This window comes from Marmota marmota, unplaced genomic scaffold (assembly GCF_001458135.2).
Source record: "Marmota marmota marmota unplaced genomic scaffold, marMar, whole genome shotgun sequence".
Lineage (NCBI taxonomy): Eukaryota > Metazoa > Chordata > Mammalia > Rodentia > Sciuridae > Marmota > Marmota marmota.
Window position 1 is genome coordinate 42,803,521 of NW_025999900.1, and position 25,796 is coordinate 42,829,316.

The 25,796-nt window shown below is 40.3% G+C and overlaps 1 protein-coding gene across 29 annotated transcripts in view; it reads left to right on the forward strand.

Moving 5' to 3' along the window:
* Ttll5 (tubulin tyrosine ligase like 5) overlaps positions 1–25,796 on the forward strand; it is a 260,046-nt gene that overhangs the window by 20,719 nt on the left and 213,531 nt on the right. For 28 of the 29 annotated variants that reach the window (XR_007345904.1, XM_048799024.1, XM_048799027.1 and 25 more), the window contains 4 exons: positions 10,521–10,651; positions 17,485–17,567; positions 24,324–24,393; positions 24,866–24,950. Coding sequence is in view for 27 of the 29 variants with exons in the window: in XM_048799024.1 (XP_048654981.1) it covers positions 10,521–10,651; positions 17,485–17,567; positions 24,324–24,393; positions 24,866–24,950 (369 nt within the window). In the remaining 2 variants the exon portion in view is untranslated. Of the gene's footprint in view, positions 1–10,520; positions 10,652–17,484; positions 17,568–24,323; positions 24,394–24,865; positions 24,951–25,796 lie in introns of those variants that run through there. The other variant, XM_048799040.1, reaches the window with a different exon arrangement.

Consider the following 25,796-nt stretch of genomic DNA (forward strand, 5'->3'; position numbering starts at 1 on the left):
GTATGAGTCATGTATAGTAGTAGCTGATGTTAGTTATTGTATTTTTTTTTTTTTTTTTTGGTGGATAACCTGTGATTTATTTTATAAACTTAACATCATGGTAGTGAGTTTCTGGTGGAGTAAGGCTGTTCACATGGCATTCAGGAGGCAGAGAGAGAGAGAGAGCACGCTGAGAGAGAGCGAGAGTGCACAAATTGAGCTGCTGCGGCTGCTGCTGCTGCTTCTTCATCTTTATTTATTTATTTATTTTTATTTGGGGCTGAGGATTGAATCCAGTGCCTCACACATGCTAGGCAAATTCTCTGCCACTGAGCTACAACTGCAGTCCCCAAATTGAGCTTCTCAAAAGCACCTGTGGTGGGTGTGTTCTCCTTTCTTATCTCCTCTTCCCCTTTTATAAAAGAATGGCTCATCTGGTATCTTACTATGATGCATTGTCCATAGGTGTAAAAATGTCCAGGGTTCCAAACAAAGGTACAAAATAATTAATGTCTAATTCTAGCAATAGCATAACACATTCTTCTTCCATGATTTGGTTTCCATTTCTTTGCTTTTAACAGAATTAAAGATGCCATGATCTAGTTGTCAATAAGTTATAATGGCAGATTGTTTTGTGATTTTTTTTTGACATATAATTAAGAAGAAATTCAAATAATTGCGTTGTTTTGCTATAGAAAGCTCTTTCCGGTGTGTGTGTTAAGGCAGCCTCCAGAGACATGCCTTGTGGATAGAAGCACAGGCTTTGTAGCCAGCTATCTGGGTTCAGATTCCAGATCTGCCAAGTGACCTTAGGCAAGTGGTCTCTCTGGGCATCAGTTTCCTCACTGGTAAAAAGCAGGTGCTAATGGCAGGCAAATACGTACGGTTGTGAGGATTTAATATATCAAGATGTGAAGTGTTTACGGTGGTGCCTGCCACCTAGTGTGCACCCTGTGGGTTAGCTGTATTTATGTGAACAGTTTCTTAATGTGCATCTGTGAGAAAGGACAAGAAAGTTAATGCTGCAACCCTATCTTATTCTAGCAGCATTAATGGAGAGATATGTGGCCTGATGGAGAGGGTAGCCAGTCTCCCTGATCTAATGGAGAGATGCAGATCTAATGAAAGTTTTTATTTGGTCAGTGGTTACATTTTATTTTATCTCCAGGGCTTGTACCCCAAATAAAACCAGTTTTATTTTCAGTTCTCTCATGTGCTTTTGTCCTCATGTTCATGATACGAAGCTGTTTCTTGGTTTTTCAGTTCTTTTATTGTGCATGCAATGTGTGTAAATATTGGCCTGTACTCTCTCTTGTCAGATGGTTTCTTCATAGTCTTGGATAATTGTATGTCTTCATAGTAAGTTCCATTTTTATTTATGTCTGAACTTCATTGGCAGAAAATAATTTAAACCTTAAATTTTCTTCCTTGGTGCCTGGATTTGGTTTTCTAAATGTGTGACTGCATGCTTGAAGTAGAGCAGATGCATCTGTTTAAAAAAGGTCTTTAAACAATCTTTAAAATAGCCCATGCTACAGTCTGCCTTCCTAATTCATATTAGTAGTATATTAATTATTTTAATAGTTTTTGAGTATTCCTGTACTTGTGAAGAAATTTCATCTCAATTTGGACTCAGTAATATAAATTCCAACATATATTTTCCTTGACTGCTCTTTGAATGCTTTATACTTGGAAGTTTGGCAACATTGATAATTCATTTTCTAGTTGCAGTAATTTTGTGACTTCTGCTATATCCTTCCTGTTTTAATACAAATTCTTGTAACTCACATGCAAGAGAAATTCAAGCACTTTATTAGCAGTATTAAATATTGTGCACTTTCTTAATAAAACTTTTCAACTTTAATCTTAGACTTACAGAAAAGTTGTAAATATATTATAAAGAGTTGCTATTTTTTTTAACTTAATTTCTTGTGATAATAGCTGGCCTAAGAATAGTATAATTATCAAAACTAAGAAATTAACAGTAATATAATACTATTGACTGAAGGGAAAGCGAGGAATGAGAGACAGGTAAGCAAGAAATTAAAGACAGAGACCAGTCAGAGATACATACACGAGTTTGTCAGAGCGGATAAATAAAGGCCATCTCTCTACAGGAGAAGAGGCAAAACAAGCTTGAGTTCTGGGACTTTTATGGGGGATGCTCAGGAATCAGAGTTGGGCGGGCTGGTCCTAATACAGTTGGTTAAGGTTGGGTTGGTGTGAGGGAGTGGTGAGCCTTTCTTAGAACCACCCAAGGGCGGGAAATTGAACTTTTTCCTAAAATGATGGCTGTCACTTAATAAGATGGCTAAGCAAGGACCTTATATTTGCTGTACTACAAATGTTATTATTTTACCAGTTTTTCTACTCTTTTTCTGTTTAAGGATCTCACGTTAGCATACAGTCATCATGTATCCTTGACTTCCTCCCCATCTATGACAGTTCCTAAATGTTTCATTGTTTTGCACAAATTTCTATTTTATATCTTGGGGATGGTACCCAAGTTTAAACACAGAATTTATTTGTTTCATAAATAAACATACATAGCCCAAAAGTAATTTTATACAATATTTTAAATCATTTTGAGTAATGATGTAACTGGTCTGGGGATGTAACTCAGTAATAGAGCACTTGCCTAGCATGTGCAAGGCCTGGGGTTTAATCTCCAGCACGCTAAGTAATAATAATAATAACAACAACAACGCTAACAATAAACTTTGTGTATGAGCCAGTTTTATGGTATAGAATTTTCCACTTGGGTACCAGGTTGGTATTCAAACAATTTCAGATTTTGGAGCATTTTGGATTTTAGATTAAGGATGGTCAACCTGTAATATACTTAATTTAAAATTTTTTATATTTAGGGTGTTTTGATGTATACTACATTACTTGCAATGATAATCATATACATACACATGCTCGCACACACACACACACACACACATATTTACTGATCCTAAAGAAAGATCCTGGAGTCAAGGGAGAGATTCTGGACATTTTATTGCTGATGCGTTCCTCCTTGGAGACAGACTGGGCTAAGACAGCCCTGTGGTGCTTGTAAGCTGGGGGAATCCATAGGATGGGTGCAGGTGGAGTTTCTCAGATGTTTTATGAGCACATTCTTCTGCTTTACAACCAAGGTCACTCTGCTTTGATCCTCACCTAAAGGTTGGAGATAAGTGAAGTGGCCAGTCCTCTTCCGCTTTCCATTCCCTTCATTATCACATTCTTTTAGGGTTCTTATCTCACTGCAAGCTTTTCTAGGCACTGATTAGTGTTTAACCAGAGAAAGCCTTATGATCAAAGGAGATTTTAATTTCAAAATGTATACATTTGCTAGAGAGAAAGTATGGTATAATGTAAAGACAAGCGTTAAATATGTTCTCTTAGGAGAATTGAATGGAAGACTGGATGCTGCCTAGGTAGAGAGAGGGAGGCTTCTGGTGACTGGATATGTTCCCTACTCGGTGTGAGTGGTAGCTACATAGGTGTTTTTTCTACTTTGTTAAAATTTGTCATGCTGCACCTGTAATTTGTGTCCTTTTCTGTATGTTAGCTTCAGGAAAACGTGTATTTTAAAAAGTAAAAATTACTGACCAACTTCACTGAGCTTTTTCTTTAATAGCATTTTAAAATTGTTATGGGAGGTATTGAATCTTTATTTTATTTAGATTTCCTTGGATACACTTAAAAGTGTTGTGCTAATAGTTTTACTTTAAAATTATTTACAATTCATCAGTTTCTTGGGAACAGTTTAAAATTTGTGATGAAGAATCCTAGAGGCTGATGTTGCTGAAAGCTTGGTCCTTGTCTCCAATGCCAATCCAATAAAGAGGACATGGTTTTAAGAAAAAGGAAAAAGAAGGTTTATTGCTTTGCTAGCAAATGAGAAATAAACACAGAGGACCTCTGTCCCAAAGGTGGTGATTCTTCCCATCAGCAGGAACTGGGGTTTTTTAAAGAGGTGATTCAGAGAAAATAAGATTAGGGAGGAGAGATCAGGAAGGAGAAGATCAGGGAAAAGAAGTTTGGAGAGGAAGGTCAGGGAAAAGAAAATCTGGGAGGAGAAGATCAGGAAGCAGAAGGTTAGGGAAAAGAAGATCAGGGAGGAGAAGGTGGGGGAGGGCGGGAAAGGGAAAAAAACATGTAAGTTTCAAAGTCGCAAGGGATATAGTCAAAGCATCGAGTGAACCCGTTACACTGATTTAAACATGAGAGGATATGATACATGGTTTCCTAACTATGGAGGAGGTACCAAGCAGAGCATCTGAACACCACTAATATTGGGTATTTGTAGGAGAACAAGTTTTTTTTTGTTTTTGTTTTTCCCCTTACCCTCTGGCTCTTTGTTTCTAATTTTTTAATGATAAGAATTACCTGGAGTACTTTAAAAAAAAAATTTCAAACCTATTTTTATTCTTTTTAGGTATACATGATAGTAAAGTCTATTTTGACATATTTATACAAACATGAAGTATATTCTAATTAGGATCCCAGTGTTGTGGATGTATGCAATGTTGAAATTTACTGTGGTGTATTCAATATGTACATAGGAAATTTATGTCTGATTCATTACACTGTCTTGGGGTATGTTTTAGAATGATACATTCTCAGATCACTCTATAGATCATGGAAATCATCATCTTCAGAGAAGGTGTGTATCTAAGAATCATCTTCTAGATACTTTACAACCCTAGAAAATTGACACCAACAAATCTATATCTTCTAAAAAGCAATATGTTTGTTTATTTCAGAGAAGTTTGGAAACTATTATTGTAGACTAAACCAGTGGTGTAGTGTGGGGGCCTCAGAATCACCTGGAGGATTTGTTTAAAGTGCAGAATCCTGGGCTCCATTCCAATATTTTGAGGCAGGGTCTAGGGCATAGATTTTTAAGGAGTTCTCTCGGTTATTCTTTTATACACTGAAATTTGAGTGCCTGTTCTCCAGATTTCCGAAGAAGACATGGGTAAGGAAAAAGGTATTTGTGATACCTAGGTTTGACTAAGCAGTCTTTGAAATCACAGTGAGAAATTTTGAACTCAAATAGATGGAGTAAACTTTTATGGTTATGACAAAGTTTCCTACATGGTTTTACAGTTGGGGAGGCTGGGGATGTGGCTCGGTAGTAGAGTACTTGCCTAGTGTGCATGAGGTCTGGTTTTGATCCCCAGCACTGTGGGATGGTGGGGTGGTGGGGTGGTGGGGTGGTGGTAGAGGAGGTGGAGACCACTCTAAAGTAGACTTCTGAGTTGAGGCTAATGCCTTTTTTGAAGTACCCAAAAGTATACCCTCGATATATTTACCCCAATCAAATCTTTGCTTTTTAAAACTACTTTTACACCTTTTTTTTTTTTTAATTTATTTATTTATTTTAGTTCTTGGCGGACACAACATCTTGGTTTGTATGTGGTGCTGAGGATCGAACCCGGGCCGCATGCATGCCAGGCGAGCGCGCTACCGCTTGAGCCACATCCCCAGCCCCTACACCTTCTATATTCATCTCTCCATGATGTAGTTCTCAGTGGGGCTCTTCACTTAGGACTTTACTGTACCAAAGATTGGTGTAGTGCAAAATTAAAGTCCTTCTTGGGCCTTATGTAGGAGGGACATATCAAACCCTTGATATTGGCTATGATATGAGTTCCATATAGTTATATAACAAGTAAATATGGATTAAGTAACCATGTTTCATATTCTTATTTCCTGTTTTTTTCAAATATGTTCAACTTTTTTTTTCTAAGAATAAATCAGTGACACTTCTTAGAAATTAGTATTTTAGTATTTGAATTTTCTCAGTTTGCATTTTCACTTGCAATTACTTCAGAGTTTTTTTGGTCAGGGCATATTGCTTAAGTTACATCTATAGATACCAGTGGCATAAAAATTTCCAGAATGCTTTAATTTTGCAAACTGTTAGTTGGTATGTTAGTTTTTCCTCAGTATCTGAATAAACCATATTTTTGTGCTGTTAGGGAATTGAGATTGAATTAAATAAAACAAAACACACAGCATTTCTAAAATATTTCATAATGATTTGTAGAAGTGTATAGGCATAGATTTTTGTTAATAAAACTAGACTTACTTTTACAAATTTTTATAACATGAGATTTTGAGTATATTTTTCAAGAGTCAAAAATGCAGTCTTTTGTGTTCGTATTTGAAATATGTTTTAGAATAGATTTTATACTCAAATCAATTTTCAAAAAAGCTCATTTGAAATAAGGATCATAGACCTAAATACAAAACATAAATTTGCTGGGTATAGTGTTACTCAGCACCTGTAATCCCAGTGACTTCGAAGGCTGAGGCAGGAAGATTGTAATTTAGAGGTCAGCCTCAGCAACTCAGAGAGACCGTGTCTCAAAATTAAAAATAAAAAAGACTGGGGATGGGGCTGGGGTTGTGGCTCAGTGGTAGAGTGCTTGCCTTGTACATGTGAGGCACTGGGTTCAATCCTCAGCACCACATAAAAATAAATAAGCAAAATAAAGATATTGGGCCCATGTATAACTAAAAAATATTAACAACAAAAAAAGACTGGGGATGTGGTTCAGCAGTAAAGCACTTCTAGGTTCAATGCTAGTACTCCTACTCCAAGCAGTTTTTAAAATATAAACAAAAGTGTAGAGAGAAAATCTTTATGACTGGGTTATGCAAAGATACAATAATAGAACTTAGAAGAAAAGAAAAGTTAACACTTAGAATAAAAAATGGATAAATTGGACTTCATCAAAATTAAAAATCTGCATTTTGAAAAAACTCTTAAAATGGAAAAACATGCCATGGGTTGGAGAACATCTTTGTAAAACACGTCTGATAAAGAATTTGTATCCAAATATATAATGAATTCTTAAAACTCAGTAATAAAAACCAGGCATGGTGGCTCACACCTGTTATCTTAGAGACTCGGAAAGCTGAGGCAAGAGAATTGAATCACTCAATCTGTTTTTCAAAATAGGCAAAAGCTTGGAATGGATACTTAAAAGAAGATACATGTACCTTGTTAGTTCAGTCATTAGAATACAAATTAAAACCATATGAAGTACCAATATATACCCATTAGAATGGCTAAAAAGCAAAACACAGGGCTGGGGCTGGGGCTGGGCCTCCGAGGTAGAGCGCTTGCTCAGCATGTGTGAGGCACTGGGTTCAATTCTTAGCACCACATACAAATAAATGAATAAAAGAAAGGACCATCAACATCTAAAAAGAAAAAAAGTTAAAAAACAAAACCAAAAACACTCCCTAAAACCACAAAACCAAATGCTGGGCAGAATGCATTGCAACTGGAACACTAACATGTCACTAGTGGGAATGCAAAATGGTACAACTACTTTGGATAACGAATATTTTTAAATATATTTGATCTAAGTCTTTATTTCTTAATGTACAATTCCTAAAATACTTCTTGTATGCTAAAGAATTGAATGGTGACTGGCAGTCCCTAGTAGCTTCAGGATGGGGACTGGTCATAGGAAGCCCAAGGCATGGTTAGAGAGTTGGGAATTTTAGCCAGGCGCAGTGGCTCAAGAGGCTGAGGCAGGAGGATCTCAAGTTCAAAGCCAGCCTCAGCAAAAGAGAGGCGCTAAGCAACTCAGTGAGAACCTGTCTCTAAAGAAATATAAAATTGGGCTGGGGATGTGGCTCAGTGGTTGAGTGTCCCTGAGTTCAATACCTGGTAACCCCCCCACTCCCACCCCCCCAAAAAAGAGAGAGTTGGAAGTTTCAGACTGCCCCTCAATTTCCAGGAAGGAGCTAAGGGCTGAAGGTTAAGTTGATCACCAGTGATTTGATCAGTAAATGGCTTTACTTCCAGTAAAGTCCCAAAGCCTGGGTTTGGAGAGCTTCCAGATAGCTGGACACGCGGAGGTTCCTAGAGGATGGAACGGCAGGGGAGTGGAGGAGTGCTCTCTGCCCACCCCTCACCCTGGGCCCCTCTTCATCTCTATTTTTTGTGCTATCCGTTTTAAAAACTAGTGACTGTATTTCACTGAGTTCTTTGACCCACTCTTGATAAATTAATCAAATCCAAAGGAGAGGGGCTTGGGAGTCCTGATCTATAGCCAATCAGAAACACAGATAAAACAACCTGGGGCTTGCAGCTAGCATGGAAGTGAGGTGCAGTCTGTAGGGCTGGGACCTCAACCTGTGGGGTCTGTTGCTATATCCAGGGACATAGAATCAGCATAGAACTGAATTAGCAGACACCCAGCTAGTGTCTGCTGTAGTATGTGGGGAAAATCCCCCGCACATCTGGTATCAGAAATGTTGAGTGATTGTATTGAATTGAGAGTGGAGAATAGGAAAAAACACTTTGGTATTTCCTCTATATCTCAGAGTATGGAAGGAAAGACTGAGCTTGTTTTTCCAATATCCTCAGAATAACCATTTGGCAGTTTCTTAGAAAGTTAAACATATGTGGTGATTGTAAAATGTGTCCTTGAATTCTTTGACACGGCCACAAAACGTCAAGCTAAATCTTTCTGTTCTTGAGTGTCAGTTGGACTTAGTGACTTGCCTCTAATGAATGGAATGTGACAGAAGTGACTGTGTGTCATTCTGAGACTAGGTCATAAGAGGCAGCCTCTTTCTTGGATCACTGGGTCTGGGAGAAGCCAGTTGTCATGTCAGGAAGGCGGTCAGCCTGTGGAGGGCTCACATAGGGAGAAACCTAGGCCTCCTGCCAGTAGCCAGTGCCACCCTGTTATCTAAGCTAGAGGTCCCAATAGATCAGAGTCACCCACCTGCTGCCCTGGGTGTCCTCTGAGAGTCATGGTGAAGCAAGAAAGGAATTTATTATTTAGTGGCCACACCGGGAAGAAACAGGGACCTGTGTCCTAATCCCGGTTTTGGGGTGCTGACAAAAGCTTCAGGACTATATCATGAAGGACAGAAGCAGCAGGTGGCGGGGTCAAGGAGTTTGTGTACTCAGGGAGTCTTGGTTACACTGTGGTCAGGTTCATCTCTCTCTCAGGTCAGGCTCTGAGGGATTCTGCTGGCCCCAGGGAAATCATCCTTCTTGCTTGAGGGAGCAGTTCAGTTCCCATGACGAGATGATTGCTCCCACTTGGGGGACAACCTCAATTCCCATCATGGAACACCTGGGGGACAGCCTTCTTTTCCATCATGGTTATCTACCTGCAAGATTTTCTGTTCCTGGAACCTTGAAAATACTTTAGTTGCTCTTAGCTTGGTGCCTGCAGCCTTGGCATGGGATGGAGAGGTTAGGTAAATTAACCTTGCATTACCAGTTTTTAGACAGCCACTTCTTAAGTGATTAACAAGTCTGTGGGCAGATTTGAGCAGGAATCTGACCCAAAGTTCAAGGCAGCAAAGGAGACAGGTACAGAATGAAGGCAGAGATGCGAGGCTTTTATCATGCTTTTAGTTACTTATTGGACACCTGCAGGCCCAAGTGAAGAGTCATTGCTTTTTAGCAAAAACAGCCTCTAAGTCCCAGTTATAGTGCGATTGAGTCATCTTGGAAGTGGTTCCTCTGTCTGCCATCAAGCCAATGACCGCAACACTGGACAACTGAGACACAGCTACTCAGCCTCATCATCCCACAGTCCTGGCCCACAGAAACTGTGTGACATCACAAATGTACATTGTTATTTTAAGCTGCTATGTTTTGGGGTTATTATGCAGCAACAGATAACTGATACAGTAGATAACTAAACTATCTAGAAGTCTCACTCCTAAAAGAATGAAAATGTTCACATAAAAGCTTATAAAAACTTCTTGGCACAGGGCACATGCCTATAGTCCCAGTGACTTGGGAGGCTGAGGCAGAAGGATCACAGGTTCAAGGCTAGCCTCAACAACTTAGCAAGATTCTCTCTAAAAATAAAAAGAACTGGGCATAGGAAAGAAGCTAGTCTTGAAAGGATATGTAGCATATAATTCTATTTATTTTACTCTCTGGAAGAAGTGAAAATACAGGGACAGAAAGCATGAGCCCAGGGTCTGGCACTGACTAAAAGGATTGACTGCAGAGGGACTTGAGGCAACTTTGGGGTATTGGAACTGTTCTGTAGCTTGACTCTGATTATCATCATCTAATGGTATGAGTTTGTTCAAACTCAGAATTATATACCAAATGTGTAAATTTATTGTACATACATTATATCTCTTTCTTTTCCTCTTCTTCTTTTTTTTTTTTTGGTTGTTGTTGTTGTTGGACTGGGGATGGAGCCCAAGGCCTCATATATGCTAGGCAAATGTTCTACCACTCAGAGAGGGTTTAAGTTGCCCAGGCTGGCCTCAAACTTGTAAACCTCCTGCCTCAGCCTCCCAAGTCACTAGGATTACAAATGTCTGCCACCACACCTGGTCATAAATTATATCTTAATGAATAAATCTGATCAACAAAATTCATTTAATGAAAATGATTATTACACCTAACAAAGTGATAGATTTGGGACATATCTGTAGTAATGCTACAGAACCATGAACTATGAACGCTTCTGAATGTGATAATAGGCAAACCTCTGAGTCATAATTTACTGAAATGGAAGTACTTTTCTGGTTTTTAGGTCTTATGAACTAACACGGAAGGACCGACTGTACAAAAACATCATTCGAATGCAGCACACGCACGGATTCAAGGCTTTCCACATCCTTCCTCAGACCTTCCTCTTGCCAGCTGAGTACGCGGAATTCTGTAGTAAGTGCTTGGCTGAGAATGCCCCAACCCCTGGGCCTGATCATGGGGCACATTTACCCTAGAGACACCTCATGATGTCAACCACCTGGGGCTTTTCAGTCTTTAAACAATTGTGGTTCTCTAGTAAAACAGTTGCAGAGATAACTTTAAAACTATTTTTATTCTGATTGTGCGCGTGTACATTTACTCTTGGTAAATGTATGTAAGGACACATTGGTGTCATAGGTGTACCGTGTCTTGGGACTTTGCTTGTCTCTTTACCAAAGAGAGTTAGTGTCTGTGTAGACACTTGATACTTTTGCATATGAACCACAATGCTTCCTTTTTTGGGGTCTCTTTTTCTTTTGCCATCTAAGCATTGTTCTTAGCACATTGATTTCTGGATTTGTGTGATTTATGTTCTTTGAGGTACAAGATCATATATCTTTTGATGTTAGGCTTTGGAAGTACCAGTGAGACCCACCTTCTCTACTTTGAATTCAGACTGATAAAAAAGTACACATAGAAGTCAAATAGGGATTTAAATGTCAACTGTATTACTGGTAAAATGATGTAGGAACATCTGACCTAGATCCAGGTCTAAAATTGGCTTCTTATTTCTTTTGCCTCATTGTAACGTTATCTACCTAGACCCAGGCCGAAGAGCTGGGCTATTTCAGATCCTCCTTGCGGGCACAGCCTGACTCTTAAGGGTAGGCTTCATGCACAGAAGAGACAGAAATACAAAGAAGGTCTGAGGCAGGTCTGTGGAGAGAGTCTAAATAGTTAACATGATAGTCGCTAACACTTGATGAACATTGCCTTTCTACTAGGTACTTCTTTAAAACCCTTTACTCTGAGGGAGTTTTAGAGACGAGGAGACAAAGGTATATATTGGGAAGGAATTTCCCCTAAGTTCTGCAGCTTGCACGTGGTGGAAGTAGGAATTGTGGTAGTCAAGCTTCAGATGCCATCTGTCCATCCCAGTGCTGCATTGCGAGACACCCTGGGTGGCATACCTGCAGTGATCACTCCCAGCTTGACCAGGGAGAAAGGGTACTTCTGTGAGGAGCGTCAGGGGAGACACACAAACAGGACAAACAGAAAGTTTCTTCTCAATAAGTCCAAAAGAGAGACTTCCTCTTTTATGAATGGAGGAAGTGGTACGGAGAGTAACAGAGTTCTTCCTAGTCCCCCTGGCTTTGGGTTCTTCTGTTGGGCTTGCCAGTCTGATTGGGTCATCTGATGGGTGTTCATCCTTTGGAAGAAGAGAGCAGTCAGGAACTCTGATACCACTTGTGACTCCAGTGGGGACCATTGGCTGGCAGTTCACTGTTGGCGCATAGAAGGCTCTGAAATGCGTCATATAGCGCACCAAATAAATAAGTTGATTTTCCAGCTATAGTGCACTCAAAGCTTAGCATTTGTAGTCAGTAATTTTTTTGTTGGGTACAGTGGTGCATGCCTGAATTCGAGCTCCTCAGGAGGTTGAAGTAGGAGGATCATTTTTGCTTGATTGCTTGATAGGTGCTTAGTAAATATGTATAATATTATTTCCTATTTCATGTTATGTTTAATTATATTATTATGTAACAAAAGTAAAAAATTATGAAGTAAACCAACACGACAGTGCAAATATGTTTCAGCTAACATGTCAACAATATAAAATGGTTCCAGATGTGAACTCCACAAGTCCAGAGTAATTCTCTATGAAAGCCTAAATTTCGTCTTAATCCCCCTAGCCTTCTTCCCTGGTCTTTCTTACTCTGCTGAAGTCCTGCTACTCTGTGGAGGTGAGGGGATGGTGCCTTTGGGTGACTGACAGTCTGAGCTCTCAGTGCAGGGGCTTCTCCAGCCTGTCAGTCACACTCATGTGTGTTCTACTTTTTAACAAACATGAGTTCAGAAGGTCACTAGAACATGGAGCATTATTACAGCCCTGACCCAAAGCTACCACATGTAGACTCCACAAGTGCAGGCAAGTGGTTGAGGTTCCTTGATGCCTGGTACAAACCAGTCACTGTTGTCACCACCCAAAGACCACAGCGCAGGTGCAGATGTACTATGCCTGCGGAAGAGAGGACGGGAGGACATGAAGTAAAGAGGAATCTTCTTGGCTTCAGTCTTCCCAGCATGCCAGGCATTCTGTGTCACCTGTCCACCATCTGTTGCCTTTTACACTAAAATCCATTTGAGAGAAATCCAACAGCATCAGATTGTGTGGCCAACTTTAAATATTAGAGGGGAAAACCACCTTCTCTTTCATGGAGACATTTTTGGTTAAGTCTCTTTTAAGTTCCCTTGTTTTCCTTTGGTGTCCATCTAGCATATTCCACTTGGAAATTCCATTTTTTCATGACTCTTGTGTTCCTGAGCCTTAGTGTTTAATTGAGTATGGGCAGTAGAAGATTTTTTGAGAAGGAAGGGGATTAAACAGACTGAACTTGCTTTAAGAGCCGTGGCGGTGACATGGCCACATGGATGTTCAGTGTGTGGACTCCACTGTGCAGCCGGGTGGCGGGAGAGTGGAGGATAGTGAGGCTTGTTAGTTGTGAGGGTGAGGCAGGGCCTAGGATGCCTCAGAGGTTGAGTGTGAGAAAGCTAGGGGATTGCCAAGTTACCCTGACTGGCCCAAACTTTTGGGCTCAAGCAGTCCTCCTGCCAGTCTCCAGAGTGCCTGGACTTCAGCCTTGTGCTACTGTCCTGCCAGGATCATGAAGATTTTTTTTTTTTTTGGATGGTGTTGTGGGTTGAACCCAGGTCCTCACAGGATCATTAAGTCTTTAACAAGGGGACATAACCAGGCACATGAAGGAGGAGCGGTTACAGGACAAGAGGCGTGTTAAATGTACATATGGTGTGGATTTGAAGTGCCTGTATGGCAGCCATTAAATCAACTTTGAGTTTGGCTAGAGACATAGATTCTGAAGATTGCAGATGGAAGAAATTACTAAAGGGAGAGAAAAGAAAGAAGAGTCCCCACAGAGAACCAAGGAGGAGAGAAAGACGAAAGAGGAGCAAGGGACAGAGGTCTAGAGGAGTAGGAAAGAGTTTGTGGGAAGCTTGAATAGAAGAGTGAGCTGTGGAGCAGGAGGTGTGTGTCTTCCCTAATGGGAGGGAAGGAAGAAGGCTGGTCCAGATAAAATTTTAGAGGGAGAGGAAAGCAGGTGAGTGGGGTTAGGATAGGGATTCCCAGCTTCTTACTGAGGAGGACTGTGAGGTGTTGTGTCAAGAGCGAAGGGCCTGCAGGAGGGCTTGGGTTTCTGCAAGGGGCAGAAAGGGATTGAAATGGTTCCTGTAGGGGCTTTGAATGAGAATTGATGAGGATTGAACATGAGGGTTGCCAGGGAACACTAGGGATATCACCAAGGGGATCTTGTGAACTTAAGTTTTTGTCCTAAGAAGAGAAAACCTTAAATCTGTCATTGCAGAGATCTAGTCCAGACACCGGCCATTGTGTCCAGAGATGTAGAAGCATGGGTACTCCCTAAACTGTTCCCAGTAATTAGAGCCTCGGGATTGGAATACACCGCAGGCCTTCTCAGGCTCCTGCTTCCCCTCGCCAGTTATGTATGGTGTTTAGAAGAACTGAAGGTCTATAACCCCGAAGAACCTGACCAACTCCAGCCACTTGCCCTAAAGGGTAGCTTTTAAGCAGAAAGAAGATGGGCTGACACCAGTAAAAAAAAAAGTCAAACTTCCCCCAGAATTATACTCTGTGGCCATCTCTTGTTAGAATAGAGGCTGAGAAATGATTTTAAGATCTGTGCAAAATTTTGATATCAGCTAATTCATTACAGATACCTGGGATTTCAAAGCAGTGAGTGAATTTCTGAGATCATAACTTTATAGAGTTATAAGAAGTCTTAGAAAATCAGATGAAACCCCTTATTAAAGAAGAGAGTAGGCAGTTCACACAAATTACCTGTGTTGTCATATACTGGAAACCTGGTGGTAGAAGGATCTTTCTCCTCCTGCCTCGTTTCTCTGTTGTATTGAGCACGCTGCCCCTGTAGGACAGCAAGGCACTGGAAAGTCTACAGAGCTTGTCTAGAGCATCTTCATCCAGGCAGACACTCTAGTCCTGGGCTCTGCCTTTGCCTTGAATGTTTCTTGCTTCCTGCTCACATTTTTAGCACTTGTGAAATAAATTGATCCTTATTCTGAAATATCACAAACCAAGGTGAAAAGCCCAGCATAGAAGACAAGTCTTTGATATTTAGAATTTCGACAACATGACAGTAATGAAGCTAGTTCACAAAGCAGATTGATTATACACACGTTAGGTGGAACATTCGCATGTGGCTGGACCTTCCCCTTCTTGGGCATGCTGTCTCCATTTTTATAGCACCAGACACTTCTTCACTCTGAGTCACTGTAATTACTTATTTCATGGCTGTCCTTCTGCTAGTCTATCTTTGTGAGGACAAAGGCCCACTACTATATGACTCTTGCTTAGCAAACTGATTGACACAAATTGGATACTTAGAGCTGTTGAATTAACGAACGAAGCTTAGAAAATTTTTACATTTTTGCTTTAATATTAAAAGCTTGTCCTGTGTTCAGTCAGTCTATTGTCTCAAAAATCTGGGGGAAATGGCACAATAAAAAATAGACTCATTGGCCTCATTTTATGGAGATTTGACTTTTTGACTTCTCTAACTATAAACCTGTCTTCTATAGCGGGACTTTAAAATTATATGAATTGTATTTTTAAAAGATTCATGATATAAAATATATAAAACAGCAATCAGTGAAAAGCCTTTCTCCTCCTGTGCCTTAGTCACCTAGTTCTCCCTAATTCTAATCATGTCCTTATAGAGACATTGTTGGCATTTACAAGCAAATAGCTTGTGTGTGTGAACAGAGGGGAGCATAAAATTCACATTGTCTTGCACCTTGCTTTTTTCACTGACAGACTATCTTTGCAATCATTCTGTATCAGTTAATTAATACTGTTCTCATTTTGCATGTTTAATATTCTATAGATCAGGCTTCTGCAAACTACAGCCCTTGAGTCAGATCAGTTGTGCACCTGTTTTGGGGGCATCCCTTGAACTAAGAGTGATTTTTACACTTTGAAGTGATTGGAAAAAAAAATCAAAAGAAAAACAAAATTTTTGATGTGGAAATTGTATGAAATTCAGTTTGTACAAAATAAAGTTTTATGGGCACATAGCCACGTCCTTTTTTTTTTTTTTTTAACGTATTTGCTGTTTTCAGGCTACAGTGGCAGAGAGTGTGCATGGTCCACAGGGCCCAAAAATGTTTACATCTGGCTTTTTACAAACAGTTTGCCGACCTCCCATGGATGTGATATAGTATATTTAATTAATCTTTTGCTACTATCATGCAGCATTCTATAATCTTACACATACAGCATTTCATATGTGTATGACTAGAACGAGTAGTGGATTCAGTTCTGGAAGAAGAACTCTGAGGTTTAGATTCTGTGTGGTACACGTTTTTTTCTAATTCTGTTAAATTGCATCAACAGGGAAAGGCAGGGGAAGGTGGGGAAAGTGGACAGAGACTTCTCTTCTGGTGAAATGGTTTGTAGCACTAACAAAGTCAAGTTCCTGTTGGGAGGCCTTGAAGAGACTATTTGGCAGGGAGAGGGAAGAAAAGGAGGCAGTAGTTGCTGGCAAGTGACCCAGAGAGGGAAGCTGTCCTGGGATTGCTGGCGCAGGCTGCCTGCTGCAGGCCCCATTCAGGACAGGGGGAAGTGGTGTGCTTATTTGGGGGAGGAGAGTTGTGAATAAGCACACAGGGGATGCACTTGCCTTTTAATAACTCAAACCAGAGAAACATAAACTTTAGGGAACTTTATTGGGATTATGCTCTTGTGTTCTAGATAAAATGGTAATACTCTGATGTAAAGCAACCGAGGTACTTTGAAAAAGGAAGTTTTGTGTGATCTGCTCTGAAGCACTTGTATTTATTTGCAAGTTTATTTCTTCACAAATCTATTATTTTCCTGTCTATTCTTTCACAGAAAGAAAAATATAAAGAAACAACAACACATTAATTTCCATCTTTCACTGCCCCCCACCCTGCCACCCCCTGCCGCCCAGCCCCAGCCCCTACTGGAGAGGGCTAGTATACCCCTCTCTCTAGGCTGGGATATGAGAATTCATCAGCACCCTCAGTCCTCTCCTCCCCATGTCCTCTGACATTCCCCAAGTGGAAGACAGAGCCATCTGCCCCCACTCCCTACCCCTGTGCAAGCCTTTGGGATTCCTATTATCAATTGTCTGCTTTCTTCTCATGACCCAAAGATGTTTAAAGTGTACACGTGAACTTGGGGAAGGACGGAAGCAAATGGTTCCTTGTACCCACCTTTGAATTATTGTGTGTCCTCATCCCTTGCACTTTGCTAAATTTAAGGGGATTGTTTTTTTTGAAAGCTTTGAGAAATTATTTGAGGAATGTAACTATACCAGGAGATCTGACTTTTGACTTGCATTGTCACTGTTTGCTAAAGGTCCTTTGTTTAACAGAGAATTTCAGATTCCCAAAGGTGGTTAGTGACAGTAATAGACTCAACACAGAGATTTGGCCTTGTTTTCATCCTCTTACTTAAGAAAGAGAGGAAATGGTGGAAGAAATAATTATGTGGGTAATTTTGCTATCCTCTTTTCTCCTCCTCTCCTTCTCCCCTTCTGGCTATTTTACTTTTTAAGACTAGTCCGAAATTACAGATAATTTTAGCTACTGCCTTCCAGCTAGAAATTTGGAAGCTTCTTTGGGTACCTGAATAGATAACCATTATGGAAACTTAAGATAATAAACTCATGTTCCTTCTTTCTCTTTGTTTCTCTCTCCCCTTTTTTTATCTCCCAATATTTGAGCAGATTCATATTCAAAGGACCGGGGACCTTGGATAGTAAAACCAGTGGCCTCTTCTAGGGGGCGGGGCGTCTACCTGATCAACAATGTAAGTATGTAGAAGATGGCAGACCCAGTACTCACGTGGTTCCTTCTCTTTAGGAGCCCAGGTTTCCTCCTGAAATCTGCATTCAAAAGTGAGCAGAGGGTGGCCTGAGCTGGCTGTTGCTCACCTGCTGGCAGTAACCTTCCTGGGCCAGAATACTCCTCCAGGGCTAAAAAGTCACTTGATCAAATACAGGGAAAGGCAGCCTTTGTTGTTGTTTTTTTCTGGTCAGCAGAGTAGAGTTCTCTTTTCTGCTTTCAGTAGCATATTGTTATGTTATTTCCTTAGCACTGAGTTGGTAGCTCATACCTTTAATGGAGCAGCGGGTGGGTTCCTGCTTTCAGAGGTATCCAGCCACTTAACCCTGCGTGGGTGTGGCATCCTTGCCGCTGCTGCGCCTTCCTCCTCCTTTCCTGCTTTTCTTCCTTATTCTCTTTTTGTTTGTGATCCTGGGGATTGAACCTAGACCCTTGTGCATATTAGGTTTCAAAAGTATCGGTATCTTCACTATCTTGATTCTTTGCAGAATCTCATTAAGTGTTGTTTTAAAACATCATACTTATATAGAATAAATAAACTCCCAGCTCTAGGCTCACTCTCTCTACTTAACCACAGTAGTTAGTAACTTAATCTCTTAAGTTTGATTAGTTTTTATTTTTATATTTAAGGGTTATATATGTTCTCTTCAGTAATTATGATTCAGTTTTTCTCCTTTATAAGTTGAGTAGAAATTTTAAGTTTAATAGGAACGGACTTTAACGCATTGGCACTCTGAAACTTAACCTATATTTAAATCCAGGCATTTTCTTTTTTAACTTTTCCTCCTGGACATTTGGTGGACCCTTTCATTCTGAAAATAGTGTTTTTCTTTTAATTTGGGGGAAATTATCCTTTTATTGTCTGTCTCTACTTTTACAACTCCCTTTCAAAGCATTCTCTGTCTTTCCTTCACATCAGATTTTTTTTTTCTCATTTTTAGTATTTTGTCTTCTCCGTTGCCATCTTCTGGGTTACCAGTTTTAGCACTATGCATTTTGTTATTTATTTATCCATTGTATTTTTATATTGGCTATCATGTTAGTTTCCAGAAATGCTGATTTTTTTCTTTGTAACTAACAGCCTGCCTTTGTTGAATGGATGCAGTTTGACCATCTGTCTTTCTGAGGATTGTTCTTGAATTTTCTTTAAGTTTGTTTTTCTTCTTGCTGTTAAATTTTCTTAATTTGAATGATCCTTAGGTGTTGGGCCTCCCTGGGCAAGAGCTGGCTGCTTTCTGTGTGAGGGCAAAGCAAGGTGACTGTGAGGCTCCCCTTCAGGGGCATGTGGTTGAGGGGTGGGCGAAGGTGTGCCTCTCCCTGCACCAAAACAGGGCGGGTCTTGAGGGGCTGTGGAGAGATCTTGGTGAGTTCCCTCTCCCCTAGAGCTGCCTTGCTTGCTTTGCATACCTTTTGCTTCTGTGGGGATAGGATGGCCTCAAGTTCTCCTCTCCTCCATGAACCCCCTGCACCCACAAAAGATGTTCTCCTGAAAGCACCATCTGTAGGTTTCATCCTCTGGACAAAAGCTGCTGTTTTTGGTATAGGAAAAGGCCGCCAGTGCTGTTTGTGAATTAATTATGTGATTCTTGTTCCTTGGCCACCCGTTCTTCATGTTTGTTGGCTGCCAGCTTGGAGCTTTGCAGGGGCCTCCTTGGGACAATCTCTCCCCTCTGGTATTTTGGGCTCAGGCTTCTTCCGCTGTTTTTTCAACCTGATTCCATCTGCTTTCTATCTTTCAGGATTTCCTTAAACTTTGGTCTGTTCTGGCTCCTTTAGCTTTTTTCTAGTCTTGTTATCAATTCATTCTTTTAAAAATATCCTTCTGTCCTTCTAGTGGAAGGGAGGGTTGGTGGGGTAGACACATCGTGTGTGTGGCCAGTACTCCATCTTAAATTCCCCAGTTATCTTTTCACATTTCCTATGTGTGCAGAAACAAACTTTCAGAGGGGTCTTTCACTCTGGAAAATCCTCAGATTCAGTCTGGACTCAAAACTATACAGTAAACAATGATGGCGAGACCTTTCATGCTAAATAAATACATAATCTGGTTTTGACAGAGCACCTACTCAGTGCCAGGCCCCAGCTATAAGTCCTGTTACCTGACCTGGCTCACTCTGGAGACATTTTAGCCTGGCGCTCATGTGACCTAAAACCTGGTCATATGCCTTGGCTTTCTTTTTTTGTCTTTCTGACCTTGGCGTGAAGGCTCCTGTCTGGACAGCCTCTCCTTCAGCTCTGCGCCAGGAGCTCCAGTGTTGTTTGAATCTCAGACGGTGCTAGTTTGGGTTTGGGTTTTTGCTGCCAAATGGAATTGCTATTGAAAGTCAACTATGGTACAAGTTTGCTTTTTATTTTCTTAGACATGAGTCAAAAAGAATAGGATCTATTCCCAGCTCCTCTGGGACTTTTTTCTTTTGGAATGCTCTTCTGCCCTAGTGATTTGTTCTTTTAAAGCTAACATCATAAAGAATAGAACAGTTAAACTTGCCTTGGTGGGACCAAGAGCCCTGTGTCCTTACTCTTCACTGATGCCGAGGCTCATAAAGGGAATGACATGTCTTTAGAGAATGCAGGCTTGGCAGGCTCTGAGTCTTCCCCCCTCCCACCCCTCACCAGACTGAATCCCTTGAGACCCCCTGCACAGATCAAAGCGCTTGGCAGGACCCTTCTTCATCTTGCCCCTCCCCCTCTGTGAAGCTTTGGAATGAATCTGATTCTTTTAGGTATTTAGTGGAGGTGCCAGACAGAAGCCTGGGGGGGTGCCAGCAGGCGGGAGGGGAGCTGGCAGTGAGTACACCTAATGGGAACAGATTCCCATTTCACCCCCAAACTGGAACTTGATCACCTTTTACCCAGACCTACAAACCATGTAGTTAATGCTCTTCTCTCTCCCTTACCAGAAGGCCTACTCATCCCCTCTTTTCCATACCTGGATCCTTTCCCATGGAATATGTGACCCATTAGCCAACTGGATGAAGTAACTCTTTCCAAGGAAAGCTGCCTGCTTTCCTTTCAGATTTGAGGGGAGGGAGTGTGCTGAGACAAGGGTCTGTGTGCACAACTCCTGAGTGGGCGAGGGACTGTGGGGGGAGGCACAGATTTAGGCCTGAGAGCCAGATGGAAACATCTTGCCCCGTCGTCCCCCGGGTGGGAAAGAGCCTCTTATTTCAGCTTTCCTGTAGTAGTCAGAACCTTTTGGAAAATATCTGCAAGTAGCAACTAGGAACATAAGTAGAACAGGATAAAGGACAGGAAAAGCAGGACTTTCATGTAACACTGAGGAGACAAGTGTGGACTCCTGTGATGGACGCGTCTTGGCTGGTTGGTGGCGTGGCCTATTAAGGATATGCCCTTTAACTCCCAAGTGCAGCATAAGGAGCAAAACGTCTGCTTCAGCTCCCTCAGTAACCATGACTAAATGCCATGTTTTCCCAATTTAGTACATTCCGCTCAAGGAGGGGAAAGACCTGGTGTTTTCTGATGAAGGTATGAATTTGATTATGGACATCCAATTCCATCATCCTTGTCTGGCACATTATCCATGGTAGATGTAGTATTAATATAATCCCTGAGATCCTGAAGGGTTGGAAGAGGGTGAGGTCACCGTCTTCACTCCTATATGTGTGAATATAAATCAGTACTCTCTTATTTCTATTAGTTTGTATTTTTTTTTTTTTAAATCTTATTTCCTCTTTTTCTCATTATTCAACAAGTATTTAGAGAGTGCCTGCTGCCTGCCAGGTGCTGTCGCTCCTTAAAACATTCTGAGAAATTCTAATTCTTGAATATCTTTATTATAAGTCAGTGTACTGCTTTGAGTAGAATGGCACATGTGTGTGCTGTAGACTGTGGGATTTAGTGGTTAGAACACATAGATACCGTTGAGTTTGCAGTTATGATTGTATATTTAACATGTGCCTGCCATTGTGCCTTCCAAATATAATCTCATCTAATCTTCATGAAGAACCCCATGAGGGGTGGTTATTACTGTCTTAGTAAGTGGTAGAGTCAAGTTGGTAACTCAAGTCTAGCTAGTTCCAGAGTATATATTCAGTCTTAATCCCTGTCCTGTACTACTCTGCAGTAACTTAATAGATGCTGAGAACTTTGATCTTAAGGTCCAGTGAGGAAAAAAGACTGTTTCCAACTTCCCCAACAATTCAGATTCCTGCTTTAGCCTATTTTGGAAGGACATTTTTAGCTGAAAATTGAAATAATTTGATATGAGTTAATTGGGGTTTGATGAAAAGGAAGTAGGTTTGAGGGTATTTCATTAGTTCCTCTTCGATGTACACTACCAAAGAAACCAGTCCCACCTAGCCTTTTATTCTGAGAACTTAAAATTTAATTCCTCATACAGATAGAAAGAAGAGGTAAAGACATTAGAACAAATATTAAAGTTACCTAGTTAACTGAAGGGTTTATGCTAAACTCAACTGAATGGATAAATGTGAACAATGAGGATGGGAGGAGAGGAAGTAGATATGATGGGAAACGAAGACCCTAGGGGTGTGTTCTCTGGTCCAGAGGACAGGTGAGTAGGTCATATGTCTGTTATGGCCTGTAGGTGTTACTCTGGGGAAGGCGGCTGAGATTGATTAACTCTAGGTTTGGAACCCAGCCTGTAGATTACCGCTTTGTGTAATGATTGCATCACTTCTTATTCTGTAAGATGACTCAGAATGGAGATAGTGCTTGTGAGAAACTGATCAAGAAATGTAAGCAAATCAGGAAATGGTTGGGTGGTTGAGTGCACTAGGGGTGAATCAGTGCCGATGTCATTGTGTTCATATGATACACAGAAATGGGATGTGAAAGCTGCCTTCTGACTTTGAGGCAGCAGCAGCGGGAAAACTCATCATCCTAACTCCAGGGTTGCTCACTGTGGTTGTGAATAATGTCGTGGGTTATAAAATTATCCTTATTTCATGAACAACAGTAGTATTTGGGATCAGAAACGCTTTGTGACATAGAAAAATTTTTGAATTTGGGGATAATTATTTTGGCTCAGACTATTGAGTAGTGCTTAAAAGTCTACCTCTGAAGCAGACTGTCTGAGTTCCAATGCTGCTCTATTGCTTATTAGCTGTGTGACTTGGGCCAGGTCCCTAACTTCTCTGATCCTTTCCTTATCTGTAAAATATGGGGTTGTGTGAGGATTGAATGAAATAATATGTGTGATACATTTAGAACAGGTTGGCACATAGTAAATACTTTTACCTAATTTTAATTGTTTCTGCAAATGTTAGCTACTACTGTAGCTGTTATCATGGTAATTATTATCATTGCCACGTCTCTTTGGAGCTCTTTTGTCCTGCATGGATTGACTTGCAACCGACTTCTCTGTCTTAATCTAATTACACATGAAATTGTTCTATTTCACATATTTTGATCTTGCTCTTTGACTCCAGTGTTCCTGCTTCCTACCATGTTCAATCTAAATGACTCTTACTAGGAGTTCAAACTTATTTGCTTTTGCCTCTGGGATCCCTCCCTCCTAGTTGTCTAACCATCCCTTCCTTTATTTCTCAGTTTAGTCTTCTTAGCTCCAGGCCCATGAATCTGCCTACCCTCCTGTCTGCTGGCCCTTGTATATGCCATCTTCCCATGATGGCGTCCTTTCCTCCCTACCTTGTGCCCACTCACTTACTTCTTGCACCTATTCTTACTTCTTGCACCTATTCTTCCAGGGCAAGCCTTCCCTGAGTGGTCCTGCCAGATTGGTCCACTTTACAGCCCAATATCTTGTGTTTACAGAATTATTGCTTTTTGTTCTTTTAACTTAAATATATCACTACCTCTCTGCAATATAATTGTAATATAGTATTTAAACTCTGGGGGTAGAGGTACTGAGTCTTAAGTTCTGTGAGGGCAAGATTGTATCTATTTTCTTCATCACTGTAACCTCAATGCCTCACACAGTGTTCAACCGCACTCACTATTATATAAACAACTTTTTTTTTTTATTAAAGAAATCTTTAAAGATCTAGCTCAGTCTTTGCACATAGTTGCTTGGGAAGTGCCATTCACCGAATCTAGCAAACACTCATTGCATTTCACAGAGGAAATGCTGGGATCTAGCAAGGATAGTAAGTTCTCTAAACAACTTAATGAAAGTCTACACTTAAGAATAGTCCTTGTGCACCTGGCACAGTGGCACGCACCTGTAATCCCAGTGACTTGAGAGGCTGAGGCATGAGGATAGTGAGTTTGAGGCCAGCATCCACAGCTTAGCAAGACCCTGTCTCAAAATAAATAACAAAAAGGACCAGGATGTGGCTCAGTGTTAAAATGCTCTTAAATTCAATCTTCAGTACAAAGAAAAAAAAAAAAAAGAAAAGAAATAGTCCTTGTGCTTTAAAATTTTCATTGTACTTTTACATTTTAAAAGAGGCAAGCTTTTATTTATTTTTAAGTAACTCATATTTTCTTGGCAAGTAGCTATTTACCATGCATATAAATCTTTAAAGCTCTTTAGGCTGTATTTATTGGGTGAGAAGTGCTATGTAAATTTATTTTCCCTCCTTTGCAATTGAATACCCACAGTGTTTATAAAAGTTGTATGTTATGTGGCCAAAAGAATATGTGGGTATTTTTGGAGGAAAACTTTTCCTAGAGTTTTAGTTTTCCACATGATCACTTTTTAAAAGGGTAAAAAGTTTATTATAAATTAGAATTCCTGAGCATTTGTATCCTTTCATTCTTTTTCTTTATTCAATAGCCAAACCAGATTTCCCTGGAAGAGAACATCCTGGTCTCCCGTTACATTAACAACCCCCTGCTCATAGACGGTGAGTTGTGATTAAGCTCCTGCCTAGGTTGGGTTAGATCTTGCTAAACTTTTTAACCTTCTCATGGTCTTCTCTAGTAAATCTTTTAAAGCTAGTATGAAATTCTTGGAACCTATGGCTCCAGAGATGAGGCTGGTTTCTTACATACTACCAGGGATTATTCTGAAGATAAAGTGAGATAAGAAAAAGTGCTTTATAAGCTATAAGGCAATCAATCAATATGTGTGTGTGTGTGTGTGTATACATATATATGAAAACTGCCTATTTATTTATGTACATATATGCTATGTATATTATAGCATTATATTTATAGTACAGTTATTATTCATTCTCACCAGGCAAGGTGTGGGCACTGTGTGCTTTACATGGAGGAGTGGTCTTTCTTTTATAGTTCTTGGTTACCTTGTCCTGTTCATTCTGTAGCAGAAAGCAAATGAACTGTTTTTTTCTGTGAATCCAACCTTTTTTCTAGATTTCAAGTTCGACGTGCGCCTCTATGTGCTCGTGACTTCCTACGATCCTCTGGTCATCTATCTCTATGAAGAGGGGCTGGCCAGGTGAGAGACTTTGTTTTTAGTGGAAGGGTCAGGTGGGTATAATAAAATAGATCCATCAAAGAGCTTTCCAAGATCAGGCTGTTTCTCTCTGTTATGTTCAACTCAGGAAATTAACCCTGGGAGACTTCAAGTAACAGAAAGCAGTCCTAATACATTTCAGCCTCATTTGCATGTCCACACAAAGTTTGTGTAAATGCACACAATTCCCAGTGGAGATGGAAGCCACGGATGTTTTTTCCCAATGATGATTATTAGGAAGACCCTAGGGTACTAAGATAATTAAGATAATTTTCATTGTTCTTCAGAATATCCAGAAAGAAAAATAAAATTCCACACTTATTTGCCTGTCATAAATCAGGCATTTGTTTTAATCCTAATAACAACCCTATAGTTAATAGCTTTTTGCAGTTGAGGAAATTGAGACTTAGAAAAGTGAGGGAACTTGTAGGCCCTTTCTGAGATCTCCCTGCTGGGTGGTAGCGGAGCAGGGATGGGGAATCCATTTGCTGAACTGCCCATGCTCTCAGTTTCAGGGGTATGCTGCCTTTTCCCCTTAATATGCAAATTACATACTTTGCAGTGGTCTCTTTTTCTCCAGGTGCCTTGTAGGTTTTAAGGTAATGAGACTTACAAAATTAGTATGAGTTATAATCATTTGGAGTTTTTGTTTCCTGTATCCACAGAATTTTCTTGGTGGTAGTGTTTCCATAAATAGTTTAAAATAAGTACATGACTTTGCTATGCTGTGTTCTTTTCCCCCCACAAAACATTTTTTTTTAAACCAAAAGTTTGTTGTTTTTTTTTTAACTTTTTTTTTTTCTTTAAAAAGTGCCCTGAAGTTCATCT